General features: G+C 41.2%; 1 protein-coding gene across 1 annotated transcript; it reads left to right on the forward strand.

Annotated features, from left to right (window-relative positions):
* The first annotated feature begins 1,202 nt into the window (after positions 1–1,202).
* On the forward strand, positions 1,203–16,163 carry LOC146975692 (TRPM8 channel-associated factor homolog). The gene is made up of 11 exons (XM_085794911.1): positions 1,203–1,855; positions 4,268–4,484; positions 5,780–6,071; positions 7,900–8,201; positions 9,045–9,219; positions 9,707–9,801; positions 9,997–10,207; positions 11,918–12,154; positions 13,140–13,363; positions 15,522–15,635; positions 15,740–16,163. The coding sequence occupies exons 1-11, from the start codon at positions 1,203–1,205 to the stop codon at positions 15,980–15,982; spliced, it is 2,763 nt and encodes a 920-aa protein (XP_085651037.1). The 3' UTR covers positions 15,983–16,163.

Below are 16,163 nucleotides of genomic sequence, written 5' to 3' on the forward strand. Positions count from 1 at the left end.
CTGTAACCCACTCAAATGTTTTACTCGATATAGCCATTGTATAAATAAAGGCTTTTTATTATTGAAGAAGAGTGCCTTGGATTTTCCTTTTTTGCCCTATAAAGATACATTGAAGTATCTTCACTGAAAAACTGATGGAAAATACTCTGACAAACCAGAAACACGAAGTAATCAGAAAAACAGAACTTTTTTTTCTTTTTTTCAGTGAATGCAGTATGCTTATGTATGTAATAGGCTACAGCTAGCTTGCTGATTGATTTGATTTCTGACACACTGACCCATCTGTCAACTTCCTCAAATATTAACTTCCGTTTTCAAAGAAAGAAAGATTTTTCCTATAAATTGTCTGTGTTTCCACAATAACCAGTCTTTCAACTAAGAATGTTGAAGGACTGGTTTTAGTCATCCAAGCTATGCTCTGTTATCTGACCTGGGCCTGCAACAACCCATCCTCCCTCTTCTCACTCTCATTCCTGCTGCAGCCACCGACTGTATATAAGTCAACTGTCCTGTCGGGTAGTTATCTGACTTAGACGCCTGCCTGCAGAGCACCACTTCACTTTCAGGTAAACAGTCACTTTATTTACAAAGGGATGAGTACCTTTCACATTTAAACCAATAGAGCACCAATACCTGGTTCCTGGGAAGCGGTACCGGTATGCAATGATACCTGTTTTGGGTATTTTTTGTGTGTTTTTCTGAATTTTAAATAGTTGCTGTTATGAATCAGTGTAAACAAGCAAAGCCGGCATATTGAGGGGTCTTCTTTAATGGCAATGTAAATGGGATCTCCCCAAACCTAACCCTTAAAACGGGCCTCAGAGTGTGCAAGGCTGTTCACAGACAGGTCCGTTATTAATGTGCTTGTGAGAAATAGAGAGCAGCTCTACAAGAAAATAAGACTTTACACATTTTGTGTTTGCATCAGCCAGACAATTCTCCACTATCTCACAGACAAAAGGGTGCGATCATACCTGAACCTGTGGTACCTTTTGATTTTATGTGAATCATTACTCATTCCCACTTTTTAGGCTTTTTAGATTCTGTAAAAACTGCAAACTTTTATTCCTTATTCTTCTTTCTTTCTACTCCAACAGGTCAGCCTGACATCTGACATCTAACAATTGTCAAATCTGTGTGATTTGCTTTGCTGCCATCACCTTGAATCCCGATCAGTTTTCAGAGCACCAACCTTTGTCACCATGTCCAACGAGACGACCAAGAACGAGCTTGAAGCGTCATACCTGTTGCTGATGAGAGGCTTGAGACAGCTGGATCTTCGTCCCTTACCCCGGACCCCCTGTGATCTGGTTCTGACCGGAGACCACGCCTTTCCTTTGGCCATGAACAGTAAAGGCCAGGTCCTGATGGCCGCCTCTCTCTACGGCCGTGGAAGGATTGTGGTTCTTGCTCATGAGGCCTACCTGACGGCTTTCCCTGCTCTGATAGAGAACGCCCTGACGTGGCTGAGAGGAGATGGATCTGACAACCTGTCTGTGGGGATCCACGGGAACGTAGAGGCAGTTGCTGATAACCTTGGTGAATCCATCTTCGAAGCCACTGTGGTGGAGGACTTCAGTGAGGACCTGGAGGTTGGTGTGTATGTGACAGATGCCTACAGTGTCGGTGAAGAAGACCCAAAGGACCTGGTGGCGTTCCTGAAAGCCGGAGGAGGAGTTCTCATCGCAGGTCAGGCGTGGCACTGGGCCTCAGAGCACCCTAAGGAGAACGTGCTGCTTCAGTTTGGGGGAAATAAGGTTTCTGGCGTAGCAGGGATCTACTTCTCTGGGCGTGTCGGGGAGAAAGACTACCTGCCTGTATACCCTCAAATCCCTTCCTCCTGGATGGCTGTTGCGTGAGTGTATACTCTACATGTACTTCTCTTTTGTTATTGGTTTTCACAATTGAAGAGTTCATTTGCAAAAGCAAAGTTGAGTGACTTTGAGATGTAACAAAACAGACATATCTCAAAAAAATAAAGTTTTATTGAAAACAGTACTATGCAAAGAATAATTACAAAGCCTCAGCTCATCTTTTTCAAAATGGCACTTATCTGCTTTTGCAAATGAACTCTTCAGAAAATGTAACAGCATTTAAACAGAAATGCAAAGAACAAACTTTTTTCCTGCTGAAATTCTCATTAAGACGTCGTAGAGCCAGTCTAATCTTTTCTAGCTTCAGGGGTTGTAGTGTATCTCTAACCCAATGTCTGTAGGAGGACGGGGCAGCCTGTTTCCAATTAAGTACAATTATTCTTCTCACTAAGAGGGCGACAAAAGCAATGCGATCAGATTGTGCCCTATAGGAAGAGGATTGTCCTCACATTGAATACCAAATATGGACGTGAGAGGGTTTGGGTTGATTGGACTTTTAAATATCTTGGATAGGACATCGAGTATAGATGACCGGTTACCCAATAGTCTCGGACAAAACCAGAATCTATGAGCTTGTGTTGCAGGTGAAAATTTGCATCTATTATCCGTTGCTGGATACATCTTTGCGATCCTGGCTTTGGACAAGTGCAGCCTGTGTGCTACTTTAAATTGAAGAAGGCTACTGTATGTATGGCACAAATTGATGAGGAGTGTATCCTTAAAATATGTCTGACCATTCAGTATCTGTAATTTTTAAATTCAGATCAGCCTGCGTCTGTCAATGCATCAAGAGATGCTAACTGTAAAGATGAGAGTTTCATATATAACAGATATTATGCCTTTGTTAGATGGAGCTGTTGGTCAGGGATTGCAGGATATGTTCAGTTCAGTTCAGTTCAGTTTTTTTTTTTTTTATCACTTTATTTTTACAGGGACAGTGCACAATTAAGGTAATTGTACCAGAGTTAGCTGACAGCTAATTTACATCTGTTGTCCCTGGACAGGCAGACAGAAGAAACAACGACCGTCAGTACACGAAATACAATACATAAAAATGAGACAATACATAAAGTTCCATCAATGTGATCAGAGTACAGGCCTGTCAATCATAGGTGGTTACACTTTTGTGTTTCTTTTAGCCAGAGCTTTAGGCTGGACTTAAATTCTACTAGGCTTCCTGAGTCTCTTATGTGTGTAGGTATAGAATTCCACCTCCCTATGACTTTAATGGAGAAAGCAGATTGTCCAAAAGCTGTTCTTCTGAACTGTGGCACCCAGTCACCCCGAATAGATGCTCTAGTCCTGCCAGCTCTGCCACTGCTGGGGCAGGATAGGCATTCCACGAGGGGAGGGGGTGCCAGGTTATGAATAATTTTAAACATCAGACAAACATCAGAGTAGAACATGAAGTTATCAAAATCTAGAAAATCATATTTTTTAAGAATGTTACAGTGATGATAATCCTTTGGTTTTTTATCTAGTGCTTTTAAGATTTGTTTGTAAAGTGAGTAAACAGGCTTCAGTACAGTTACACCGGCCTGTGACCAAGTTGTTATACAGTAAGACAGATGGGGAAAAATCATAGTCTGCACAAAGAGTTTTGCAGTGAATGGAGACAACTGGTGCCTGATGCTCTTAAAATTATACAGATTAAATTTAACATTTTTAATGACCCTACTTACTTGCTTTCTAAAGGACAAGTTTGTATCAATTTCAATGCCCAGATACTTAACGTGTGTCACACATTTGATGACCTCACCATTAATTACAATATCAGGGTTAACTGAATTATTAATCCTCTTTGTGAAATACATACAAGTTGTTTTACTAACATTAAGGGTTAGACAAGAGTTTGCTAGCCAATCTGACACCTTGCTCATTCAGTTCAGTTCAGACAACTTTATTAGTCCAATTCAGTTTAAGCAGTTCTGGCGTAGAGAAAAACACACAAACAACAACCATGACATAACAACAAGCAGCAGACTACAACAGGAGTACAATATGCAAATCAGTACATATCCCCAGGGGACTGAGGCACTTACAGTAAGCCACTGTCTCATAATTGTGTGGAATGCCACAATTTACAGTAATAACAGAGACCAACCATATGATCGTGTTTGGTTACGAATCCAATCCCACACCTGTAGAAATCTTAAAAAATTTGATTTTGGTAACTCTACTCTTCTGTCGTAAAACGTGTTTACGACAGTATTACGACAACTTTAACTGCATGTCAGCGTCTCAACTCAATGTATTTGTTCAGATGCTAACATGGTGAGAAGAATTCATTGTCAGTTAAACTTGATCATCACGCTGAAGCAAAACTGTGTCTTTAATTCTTTGATATACTGTATCCCTCTCTGTCCTCTCCTCTTCCCCCTTTTCACACACAGGACCGGTGAGGACTTTAAGGACGACTTGGATTTCCTCCTCCAGGGGGTCTCAGACTTTGACCTCCAGGGTGGAACAGTAGCTTCTGAGATCCTGGTCCACGGCCCTCTGACCTTCCCCATCGGCAAATCTGAGGATGGACACGTGTTTCTGGCAGGAGCCTACTACGGGAAGGGACGGGTCATTGTGATTAGTCATGAAGGACTTCTGGGACGAGAGGTAATGACCGGTCTTAAAGGGATAGTTCAACATTTTGGCAAATTGGCCCATTGCCATAATCCCTATAGTCTTAGCAGTAGGTTACGTTACCTTTAATTGTCGGTGCAAGCTGTTTTTAGAATGGCGGAGCAGAGCCGCAAGCTGCTCAGAGCTACGCTACGGAGGCTCATGGGATTTCTTGGTTTCCCTCATCAAACTCATCAAATACACAATCCAACAACTCCAAAACGCTCTGGTGGACAAGTTGTGACCTGCACATTCACCACGCTATGAGATAATAACAGAACGTTACCAGACAGAGTTGTTTTAGAGGGAAATGCAGAGACTGCTTGCCGAAAAACTGCTCCCGACGGGAATGCGGATCAGCGGTTTTGCATGAATTTCCCTCTAAAACAACTCTGTCTGGTAACGTTCTGTTATTATCTCATAGCGTGGTGAATGTGCAGGTGACAACTCGTCCACCAGAGCATTTTGGAGTTGTTGGATTGTGTATTTGATGAGTTTGATGAGGGAAACCAAGAAATCCCATGAGCCTCCGTAGCTCTGAGCAGCTCACGGCTCTGCTCCGCCGTTCTATAAAATAGCTTGCACCAACAATTAAAGGTAATGAACCTACTGCTATGACTAAAGGAATTATGGCCAATTTACCAAAATGTTGAACTATCCCTTTAAGTTTTCTGTTTTACTGTAATCAATCAAACCAGTCAATCAATTAGTTGTGGCGTAGTAAAAACGTATTACATAATGATATAGTATCTAGGAAGCTAAAAAGAGAAAAGGCAGTATTATAGTATAGGGGGTGAGATTAAATAAGTTTATAGCTACTTCTTCCCATTCCTTTCCAATATTACGTAAATATATATACAGTATATATATGTGTGTGTGTGTGTGTGTGTTTTGTTTGTCACATATTTGAAGAAAGAAAGAAAGAAAGAAAGAAAGAAAGAAAGAAAGAAAGAAAGAAAGAAAGAAAGAAGCTGAGCGCTTGATAGATGGATATGACTTGGACTCCATTTTTACACATTACTGTAACATCCGACCACTAGCAGCAGCTGGCTGCTCATGTGCTAAATGATGAGTGTGAGGATCTGATAGATAGATAGATAGATAGATAGATAGATAGATAGATAGATAGATAGATAGATAGATAGATAGATAGATAGATAGATAGATAGATAGATAGATAGATAGATAGATAGATAGATAGATAAGTTTATTGGTCACATGCAAAGCCAAAAATATTTTCATGTGATTTGCTGCTGCCGCTGTTTTTCAATTAATTCCTGTCATTACAGACTTGGGCTCCATTTTGGAGCAACGCCCTTCACTGGTTGGACGAAGGCCGGCAGGGGCTCGTTGGTGTCCAGCCCAACCACGCCCTCGAGGTTCTTATGAAGTCGGGGTTATTCTGTGAGAAGACAAGCTTCAGAAAGGACCTGAGTGTGTTTGTGTGCACGGCGTACAGCGATCAACATGCGGAGGAAATCCAAAACTTTGTGGCAGAGGGAGGCGGCCTGCTGATCGGCGGGCATGCCTGGAACTGGCAGTACTCGCACAGTGGGCAAAACGCACTGACAGAGTTTGAAGGTATGATAATGCACCACCTGCCAGGTTTAAATATGCATTGATATAATATCAGATAAGGTATGCAAAGTATATTCCAGACAATACTCTCTGCAAGACAGATGCAGGAGACTTGGCTGGCTGCAGGTATGGCTCAAACAGAGGCGGTTTTCATGATTTGCATGATGTTTTGTTGACTGCAGTGTGAGACAAATATGTTAAAAGCTGAGCCCAACACCGGTGTTTCAAGGTGTCAATTAGTAGCCTCTATGTTGTAGCCTAGTCTCTCCTGCAAGATAATCACAGGGTTACATCAAAAAACATGCATGGAGTGCTGCATGGGTATCAGTTGTCTTTGTCTCTTAATCTCTACAGTACCTCTAAATAATCACAGGGTTACATTTAATTCTGAAAACACTTGCAGACAGACAGTTTAGTTTAATGGAATTTGTGACCTTCACACTAAGCTGGAAAGTCACAGTAATTGCCAGACACATTGACAGTCCCTTTGTGCCACTTGGAAAGTCGTTGGCAGGGGGAGGGGGTTTCTAATGAGCTGTTCTGACGAGGTTTGTTTTTGCTACAGAGAGTCAGGAGAAATTTTCCAGACCCAGATAAAATGACAGATATTTCCTGTTGGTACTAAACTTTGATCTCAAACCAGTGGCAGTGACAGCAGCAAACCAACCAAATGTAAACTAATATAAACTTGGAGATGTAAAAAACAGAGAAAAACTCCAAGGCACTCTCTCTTGGGTCAATTAAATGCCTTTAATTAATCTGGCATTGTCACAATGACATGTTTAAAATTACTACGACACGTTCATCAGGGAATAAAACAAACCTGGCTTGGCTTCCTCCTGCTCCTTTTCTAGCATGCACTGTTTATTGATTTGAATATTGGTCTTGTTTGTATTTGTTGGACACTAAAACACACGTTATTTTGTTTAATATGTCTATTCGTTTTTTTAAAAATATGTTTGAAATAAAGAATACATTGAAAAATAGAATAAAGTGCTGCTCAGAAATCTGCCGCTTGGTGGTAGGCCAATGGTAGAGAAGTAATCATTACAGTACGAGCTGTTGCTGGTGAGGAAGTCAAGGCACTGAGGACACCATGAGGGGGAAGTGGAGAATGACAACTTGTAAAACACAGATAAAATATGCAGTGTGAGAAATGTTAATACTGTAACAGACCAACAGACCTGCAGACTGGAATTTAAAAGTTTCAACACAGCAGATTAAGTCAGGTTCATTTTTTTTTCCTTTTCATTTTATTAGATTTATTCGTCCATTCCACAAAACATAAACATACACAAACAAGTCAAAATTTCATGATCAATATGGGCGAAAGGGAGAAGGCAGAAGCAAAGCTTATTAATGCCATTGCCTACCCTATTTACAGGAAGAAAAATTACAATAACAGAACAAAACAAAATTTGTAGGAAGATTACACTCGAAGAGTAGAGTAAGTAAAGTGAATAGTATCAAAACAAAACAAGCAGAACCATCATTTAGTAATAATAATTAACTTTTTATCCAAGTGTTAAATATTTATTCAATACATTGATTTGAAACATCCTTTTAAATTGGGTAATAGTTGTACATGATTTTAATTCATTGTCAAGGCTATTCCATAATTTTACTCCAATAACAGAAATGAATTTGGCTTTAGTATTTGTCCTTGCTTTTGGTTTGTTTAAAATGCAGGTCCCCCTGAGGTCATACTGGGACTCTCTAGTTGAGAACAGCTTTGCAGGGTGGAAGTAGGTTGTTTATTGCCTTATAGGTTATTACAGCAGTGTTTAAATTGACCAGGTCTAAGTAATCCTTTTGCTTCAATGTCTTTCAGGGAACAAGATCCTGAACCAAATGGGCTTGAGCATAATGGCAGACACAATCAGTGGGGGTTTATTCAAGGCCCCCGAGCACAGTGAAGCCGCCGAGGACGGCTACCACTTCCGCCACCTTCTCCACCGCTTCGCCGGCCACGTGAACGAGGGGAGGGAACTCACCGAGGGCGAGCTGGGATGTCTGAAGAAGCTGGGCAGAGACTGCAGCTCCTACTTAAGCCTGAAGGCCCACTGCTGCCCCGCCTACACGCAGGTCTTGTCCACGCTCACGGATGTCGTGCTGAGGGCGGGAATGCCACAGGTGAGCAGCAGCCCAAATAAAATAAACTCTTCATGAAATATTCTAAAGCTATAAACCAGTGGTGTAGTCAGGTATACTCAGTATACGCACTGAAAATGCATAAATATTTCAGTATACCCTGCAGTACAACAAAACTATCTAACTAAATATGTCAACGGTTCTCAAAGTGGGAAGGTTGACAGGGTTCAAGGCGGTCCCCAACTTTTTCTTGAAATTTTACCACTTTTTCCTAGAATTTTTTCACTTTTTTAATTATTGTTTTAAAATTTTTTCTTTTCTTTTTTTTGTGAAATTTTACCACTTTTCATAGAATTTTTTGAGAAATGTTACCAGTTTCTTCTCAATTTTTCTGTTCTACTTTTTACTTTTTTTAAAGAAATTTTTACCCCTTTTTGTATTATTGTTCGGCTATATTTATCACTTTTTCTTTTCACTTCACTTTTTACCACTTTTTTCTAAAAAAAAAAAGTAAACTTTTTTGTTTTGTTTTTTTGGGGGGAGAATTATTACCACTTTTTTCTAGAAATGTTTCAACTTTTTTGGAGAAATTGTACCACTTTTTTCCAGAAATTTCTCTATAATCTTTCAAAAATATACACCTAATTTAAACGTACATTGATTGTTTGTGTATCTCTGGTGTTTGCTTCAAAACTTTGTCCAATGGGGGTCCGTGGTCTAATTTGTGTCAATTTTGGGGTCCTTGATATAAAAAAGTTGAGAACCACCGGCCTATGTGATACAACAGTTTACCCACCTAAAAAGCAGTATACCCACTTCAAAAAATTAGACTACACCACTGCTATAAACCTTGTACAATATAATCATGATTGATTTTCTGTCAAGGTTTCTGGCAGCAGCCCTGTGAAGACCCCCAAAGAGCACCTGCTCCTCACGGTGGGGGGAGAGCTGTATGAAGCTTCTTCAAACCCCGACGCTCTCCTGCCTCACCTCATCAAAGACAACCAGCTGATGCCGGTCGTCCACAACCACAGGATCATGATTAACGTTAACACAGCCGGTCAGTGTCTTGTCTCTTTAATCTGGCTTTTATGTTATAGTCTCATAGTTAATTTATTCTATTCTACAGTTTTACAGTTAGTCTTCTATTTTATTAGTTTCTTCTCTCTTATTGTTATCTTTCGTGTTTTTATAGTTTGTCTTATATTTCTATCCTGCATTTTATTCTATTTTATACTTTTTTTTTTTTTTACTATTGCTATATTTTATTGTTGTTTTTTAATCTTCATGCATTAGTCTCCATGTCATTCTTCTTGTTTAACTTCTTATACATATATATACTTTTTCAATCAAAATGTAAAGCACTTTGAACGGCATTTATTTGCTTTGAAAGGTGCTATATAGATACAATTTGATTGATTGATTGATTGAAATAAGTATCAAATATTTTTGTGATTAGATCAGTTTGAAAATGCAAATCACTGAGTGTAACTTTGCTGCTGCTTTGTATTTATTTGTGTGTGTGTGTGTGTGTGTGTGTGTGTTAGAACGGGAGGAGTGGGTCAGTACAGGTCTCTACCTCGCTCCTGGTATGAAGACCTACGTGATCATACCTGCAGACATCGTCAACAGCGGGTGGGAGGTACAGTCTGCAAAATCAAACATTAGACAAATAATACAGGTGGACTGTTGAGTTCAGGTGTGTTCACAGTTGATTCAAGTGAGAATAAGCCTGTAAGTAAAGTTTAGGTTTTTAGGTTTTAATAGAAATCCACCTCCTAGCAAATCAACAAATAAATGATATCCAATAATGCAGCTTTTCCTTTTTCTTCCTCAGGTCCAGATCGGCTGTCAGACAGATCAACTGAAAGCTGAGGAGTTAAAGAGACCGCCGATGGTTTACAAACGATTCCCCATAACCTCGGAGACGATGCAGGTGTGGAACCTGTGGGGGGGGCTCGTCTACCTGGTGGCCCCGCCCAAAACACAAGTGGAGGGACCGGAGGTCATAGTGCAGATGGCTGTTTCTGCCCCGTATTACAAATCCGGTAAGAGTTTGGAGGGTAGACCTGTCATACTGTACGTAGATGGAGAGTGACGTTTTGTGAAGTGAGTGGGTCTTAGGGTGTCATGATAGTGGTATTCATTTGTGTGTGGTGTATTGTGGAGGTGACTTTGGTTTCTGTAGTAACTCTGTGGTGATAAAATATCCTGAAAGTGTTTATAGAGTATAGAGTATTCTGCTAACCCTAACCCTAACGCTAACCAGCAAGAGACTCATTCCACCACGCTGCACCATGGCCATTAAACTATACAATACTTCTGTGCAATAAACCTGCTCACTATGGCCTGTACTATGAAGCAGCTTATTTCTAGGTGCAATATCACCTCAACAGAGATGTAGTATTTATTGTATGCTTATATTTTCTTTTGTATATACTGTTAAGATGGGGGGAGGAGGAGGGGCACATTTTGGGGTTTATTCTTATAGTTTTTAACTTTTGTAATTCTGGTAATATTTAACATTGTAATTTTTGTAATATTTAATTTGTAATTTATCTTAAGTTGTTGTATTGTATTATTCTGCTATAATATTCTTTACCTTTGTACACTGGAGCGCTGTGACGAAAGAATTTCCCGCAAGAGATTAATATAAATTAAAGTATATTCTATTCTATTCATGAGGTCAGGGTGATTTATTGTTGGCTGTTTTTTAGTATAAGGAGTAGGGCTTTACCCTGTAAATGGATATGTCGGAAAAAGTTTGTTCTTTAGATACAGTCTCTAGGTCAGGGCTCCAGACTGCCCCTAAATATTTGCTCCTAAAATTTGAGTCAGTGCAAGTACATTTTTCATCAATTTGCGCATGTGCAACCAATAAATTTACTGTTTTTCTTTTTTGATTTTGTTGTTGTTTTAAACACTGGGGCAGCTCAAAGAATCTGTAATCTGTCATTACAGGTGTCAGGCCAATGTGTGTGAGAGTTTACAGTGTGTGTGCCCCTAAATTTTCTGCTTGTGCTGCTAAAATTTTTAAGTTAGGGGCCACTGTGCGCCTAGTAAAAAAAATGTTAGTCTGGAGCCCTGCGCTAGGTAATTATAGGTTATTTAAAAAGATACCTGTTCCTATCTGCTTGTTTCCCAGAAGGGGGTTATTGGAAAACATCTGGTTATTTTTGTCCGCTCTGGTATGTGATGATTATGGTTGTTTTGGAGAAACACATATTACAGTAAGAGCATCTCAGATCGAATGCATTATGTCACATTCAAACACCACTTGAATGCTGGGAAAAATCAAGTGGCAATAACTTCAAGTGTCCATTTCACTTGTATAAACTCATACTTCACACAGAGATGCAGTGAACACACTTAAAAATATAGATTTCAACACAGCTCCCCGTTAAGTGGCCATAGTAGTCAATGGGCCACTCATACTCTTGACCTCTATCACACTAAGGACTTGTTACTGTACTGTAATATCAATATCATGTGCATTGTTTTTCATGGTCATGATTGCAGCCTGGCTTCTATTATTCGTCATTATTCTGCAGTAGATGCAGTAGAGCTGTATGGTCTTATAGTACATTCGTAAGCAGTACAGTGATTCATGACACACAGTCTGTGGAATGCAGTTTGTGAATTTCATGGTTTGTGTTCATCTTAGCATGGGGCGTGTTGCATGAAAAAATTATCCAATAATACAACAATTCAAAGCTCAGTTTTGAATACATCTCTTCCATCCCTTTTGTTCTCTGTAGGTGTGACAACAGCAGCTGACTGGTCCTTGCTGCGCACTTCTCCCTCTCCCTGGGCGGAGTTGGAGTTTGACAACATCATCCTCACTGTCCCGTCCAGTGCTGTTCGAGACCTGGAGCACCCTGACAAGTTGGCGGCACACTGGGACGCCATGATGAGAGGAATTGCTGATCTTGCTGCCATCCCACACAAATTACCCCGAAAAGAACGTTTTGTGGCAGATGTGCAGATTTCCCATGGTGAGTGTGTTTGGCTCGGATACTGTGGCCCTGTCCCATTTCTCCACACTTGGCCGAGTGCGCTTGGTTACGCACACACGTTTTGCTGGTGGATCGTACATTTGCATATAGTGTGAAAGCATGTATTAACAAAGATACTCTATTTAAGTGGCCAAGCGCGCAGGGATATTTAAAAGCAATCGGGACAAACTTGACAAGTGCAGCCTGTCCCATTGTGCAGACTTGCACAACTACGACACACACAGCACAGCAACAGTTTTAATAAACAGTGCTGATGGATCACAGTCTCATCAACTCCAAAAGTGTCTCTATGCGCAAGATTCAAATCGTGAGTAGAAAAAAAAAAGAAGAAAAAAGAAAAACACATACGATTAAACAGAGCGTGATGAAAAATATTCAAATAAGTTATTATCAATAGAGATAATTCATAATTCATAATAAAAATGATCAGATGTAAAAGTAAACGTAGCCTAAAGGCAACAAAACTGAAATTGAAAAATATGAGATAGAATAATAGATAGATAGATAGATTTACTTTATTAATCCCGAAGGAAATTCAGGTGTGGTCAACTGCTCACAGAAGAATCAGTCACACACACATACGATAAAAACATATAAACATATAATATAAAATATGAGATTAAAAAAAATCATAATTATGAGATAGAAAGTCAAATTAATTTTACTGAAATTCATTCAATGGCACTTCCCTAACATGGCTTGTGACTGTACTGGTGGGATTTATACTTGGCCAAATACCGCTCCGATGCGGTTTTGATGTAAGTGTGGGTAAAGTGCAAATCAAACGCGCTGCACTTTTGGTCGTTGGAGAAATGGGACACACTTGGCAACTTACACTTACGCCCATGAACGCACACGCCAAGTGCCCAAGTGTAAGTGTGATCGAGCCCTGCGTGTTGGAACAGGCCCTCTGATTCTTGACAAGGAGATGGAGCTTATCACAACTGACTTTTCCTCTGCCCAGGTTGGATGCATGCAGGTTACCCCATCATGATGTTTGACATTGCAGTGGATGAGCTGATCAACATCGACCTCGCCACAAGCAAAGGCATATGGGGCCCCATCCATGAACTGGGACACAACCAGCAGAGAGGATACTGGGAGTTCCCACCGCACACCACAGAGTGCACATGCAACCTGTGGTCAGTGTATGTGCACGAGGAGGTGCTGGGGATCAACAGGGCAGAGGTGGAGTAAATCAAATTTGTTTTTTAAAGGAGAATTCTGGTCATTTTTGACCCCTAAATTGTTTTCCTGATGGTCACCCAGTGTTGGGGGGAGCAAAAAACCAGACTAAAATTGATGCAGGCAAACCAGAGTTACACCATGGCTAGACGGCGCTAGCGATAGCGACAACGCTAACCTGTGGGGGCAATTCTTTCAACTAGGGATGTCCCGATCCGATCACGTGATCGGAAATCGGGGTCGATCACGTGGTTTCAGACTCGATCGGAATCGGACGTTACATCCCGATCAGGAATCGGATATATTACATATCTACATGTCAGGGTTTTCCTATCTGTCTAAAGCGAAGACGGGCCGCATGGGGGGCGTTCAGATGTATCATCTTTTGCACTCTCACATTACTTTTACTGTAGACGTTCGTCATGTGCGCTCATTACCCAAAGCGACGCGCATTTGGTGCAGCGTGCTTGTGTTTTGTGCATGGTCTGTGGCGCACAGCTCCACGGTGTGTGTGTGTGGCTGCGTCGTCGCGGACAAGTAACGATATGAAATGACGGCGCTTGCGAGAGTGTGAGAGACGATCGTGTCACCGTGTCAGCTCACTGTTTGTTTGTGTGTGTGTGGCTGCGTTGTTTCACTGCTGACTTCCAAGCAGCTTGTTGTTGATGTTTGAGCGCTACACACACCTGCAGCAACAACAGTCACTGCAGCTTCTACTGAGAGCGAGTCCGACGTAACGCACGTGAGACCGACACACGGACCGACCGCGCAGATGTCGCGGACATGTTAAACTACTCATACTGTTGAATAAAAAACTACCGTTGTGTTGCGTGATGGCAGATACAGAACCAGGTATTTATTTAAAGTTAGAGAGGGAGAAGGAGCAAGGTGAGCTGGGTGAGGGAGGGAGGGAGGTAGGGAGAAGGAGCGGAGTGAGTGAGGGAGGGAGAAGGAGCGAGGTGAGGGAGGGGGGGGGGCAGACAGGCAGGAGAGGGTGGGATCAGGGGAGAGAGGCTGGTGATTGAGAAAGACATGATATGCTATTTTATTTTTGACCAAATGTTCTTGTTGTTGACTTATGGATAACGGCATTAATATTATACTGTGGAGCTACTGTGCTAATATACATTGAGAGTTTACAATACTGCAATAAATGTCATGGGCTTGTTATTGAGGTAGAGTATTATTGTGAGATTGTGATATTGTTACATCCCTAGTAGAGCACGAAGAACAGAAAAATAGTGGGATGATACAGTTGATCTACATTAAAAACTTTACTGCGTTGCCAAAGTATCGGATCGGGACTCGGTATCGGCAGATACTCAAAATCAAATGACTCGGACTCGGGGGCAAAAAAATGTGATCGGGACATCCCTACTTTCAACCACAACAAACACTCAAAAAACAATCAAATATCTATGGTACATGACTCGAATCCTTATGACACACCACTGAACTCATAAACTGTACAGTACAAACTTTGTGTTTTTGCATGTAATCACTCACCTCAGATAGCCGAACTCTGAAACATCCTGGAAAGACATTACTATCCGATCGCAGAGCGCCTGCTCTCCCCGCCACAGAAACAAACAGTTTTTCCTTGTTGTGATGATTTCTTTACAAAAATAAACAGTCGAGCAGTGCAGTGGTAATGTCCGTAATATCTCCGACCATTTATTTTTGTACAGAAATCATCACAACAAGGAAAAACTGTTTGTGGCGGGGAGAGCAGGCGCTCTGTGATCGGATAGTAATGTCTTTGCAGGACGTTTCAGAGTTCGGCTATCTGAGGTGAGTGACTACATGCACAAACACAAAGTTTATACTGTTTATACTGTACACTATATGAGTTCAGTGGTGTGTCATAAGGATTCGAGTCTTGTACCATAGATATTTGATTGTTTTTTGAGTGTTTGTTGTTGTTGAAAGAATTGCCCCCATAGGTTATCGTTGTCGCTATCCCTAGCACCGTCTAGCCATGGTGTAACTCCGGTTTGCCTGCATCAATTAGTCGCGTTTTTTGCTCCCCTCAACACTGGGTGACCATCAGGACAACGATTTAGGGGTAAAAAAATGACCGGAATTCTCCTTTAAGACCAGTGGTGTTAAGGTTTTTTATTGGGATGATGTTGTTTCACCATCTTCTTCTTCTTTAACGCAGGCTCACAGCTCTGTGACGGCAGAAAGTCGAAAGAGACAGACAGAGAAGTACGTCAAGGAGGGCAGGAACCTCAGCAACTGGAATACGTTTGTGGCGCTGGAGACTTATTTGCAGGTAAGAGAGAGAATTACTCCATATCAGACAAAACACTATAATCACACATTACCTTCTACTGTAATACTTTCCCCCTCCTCTACCTGTTTTATTCTGTCACTCAGCTCCAGGAGGAGTTTGGCTGGGATGCCTTTAAGAGGGTGTTTGCTTCCTACCATGGCATGAGCGACTTCCCCAATGACAACGAAGGAAAGATGAACCTGTATGCGGAGACTTTCTCCTACGCTGTGGAGATGAACCTGTGTGGGTTCTTCAAGGCCTGGGGCTGGCCCATCACACCAGCCACCGAGGAGAAAGTCTCCAACCTGCCGACCTGGAGCGACCACCCCATGGTCCAGTACGACTGAACTTACGTCTGCTGCTGATTTAAAGTGCAGAGAGATGCAAACACTGGCATGACAAACTTTAGCTTTCTTGATATAGTTGACCAAACTTATTGTAATATTTTAAAGAAGACAGAGGTCACACAGCTGACCAGATAGATACAATTTTGAATTTCATGATCTGAGATGAAAATACAAAAGGGTA

The sequence above is a fragment of the Trachurus japonicus genome, chromosome 13, assembly GCF_045865225.1.
Source record: "Trachurus japonicus isolate A0001 chromosome 13, Traja_1.0".
NCBI lineage: Eukaryota > Metazoa > Chordata > Actinopteri > Carangiformes > Carangidae > Trachurus > Trachurus japonicus.

What these genes read in the sequence shown, in the direction of transcription:
- LOC146975692 (XM_085794911.1), top strand. Translation starts at nt 1,203, where the DNA reads ATGTCCAACGAGACGACCAAGAACGAGCTTGAAGCGTCATACCTGTTG. An exon ending in GATTAACGTTAACACAGCCG is followed by an intron (nt 9,220 to 9,706) that starts GTCAGTGTCTTG and finishes TGTGTGTGTTAG; the next exon opens with AACGGGAGGAGTGGGTCAGT. An exon ending in CGCTGGAGACTTATTTGCAG is followed by an intron (nt 15,636 to 15,739) that starts GTAAGAGAGAGA and finishes TCTGTCACTCAG; the next exon opens with CTCCAGGAGGAGTTTGGCTG.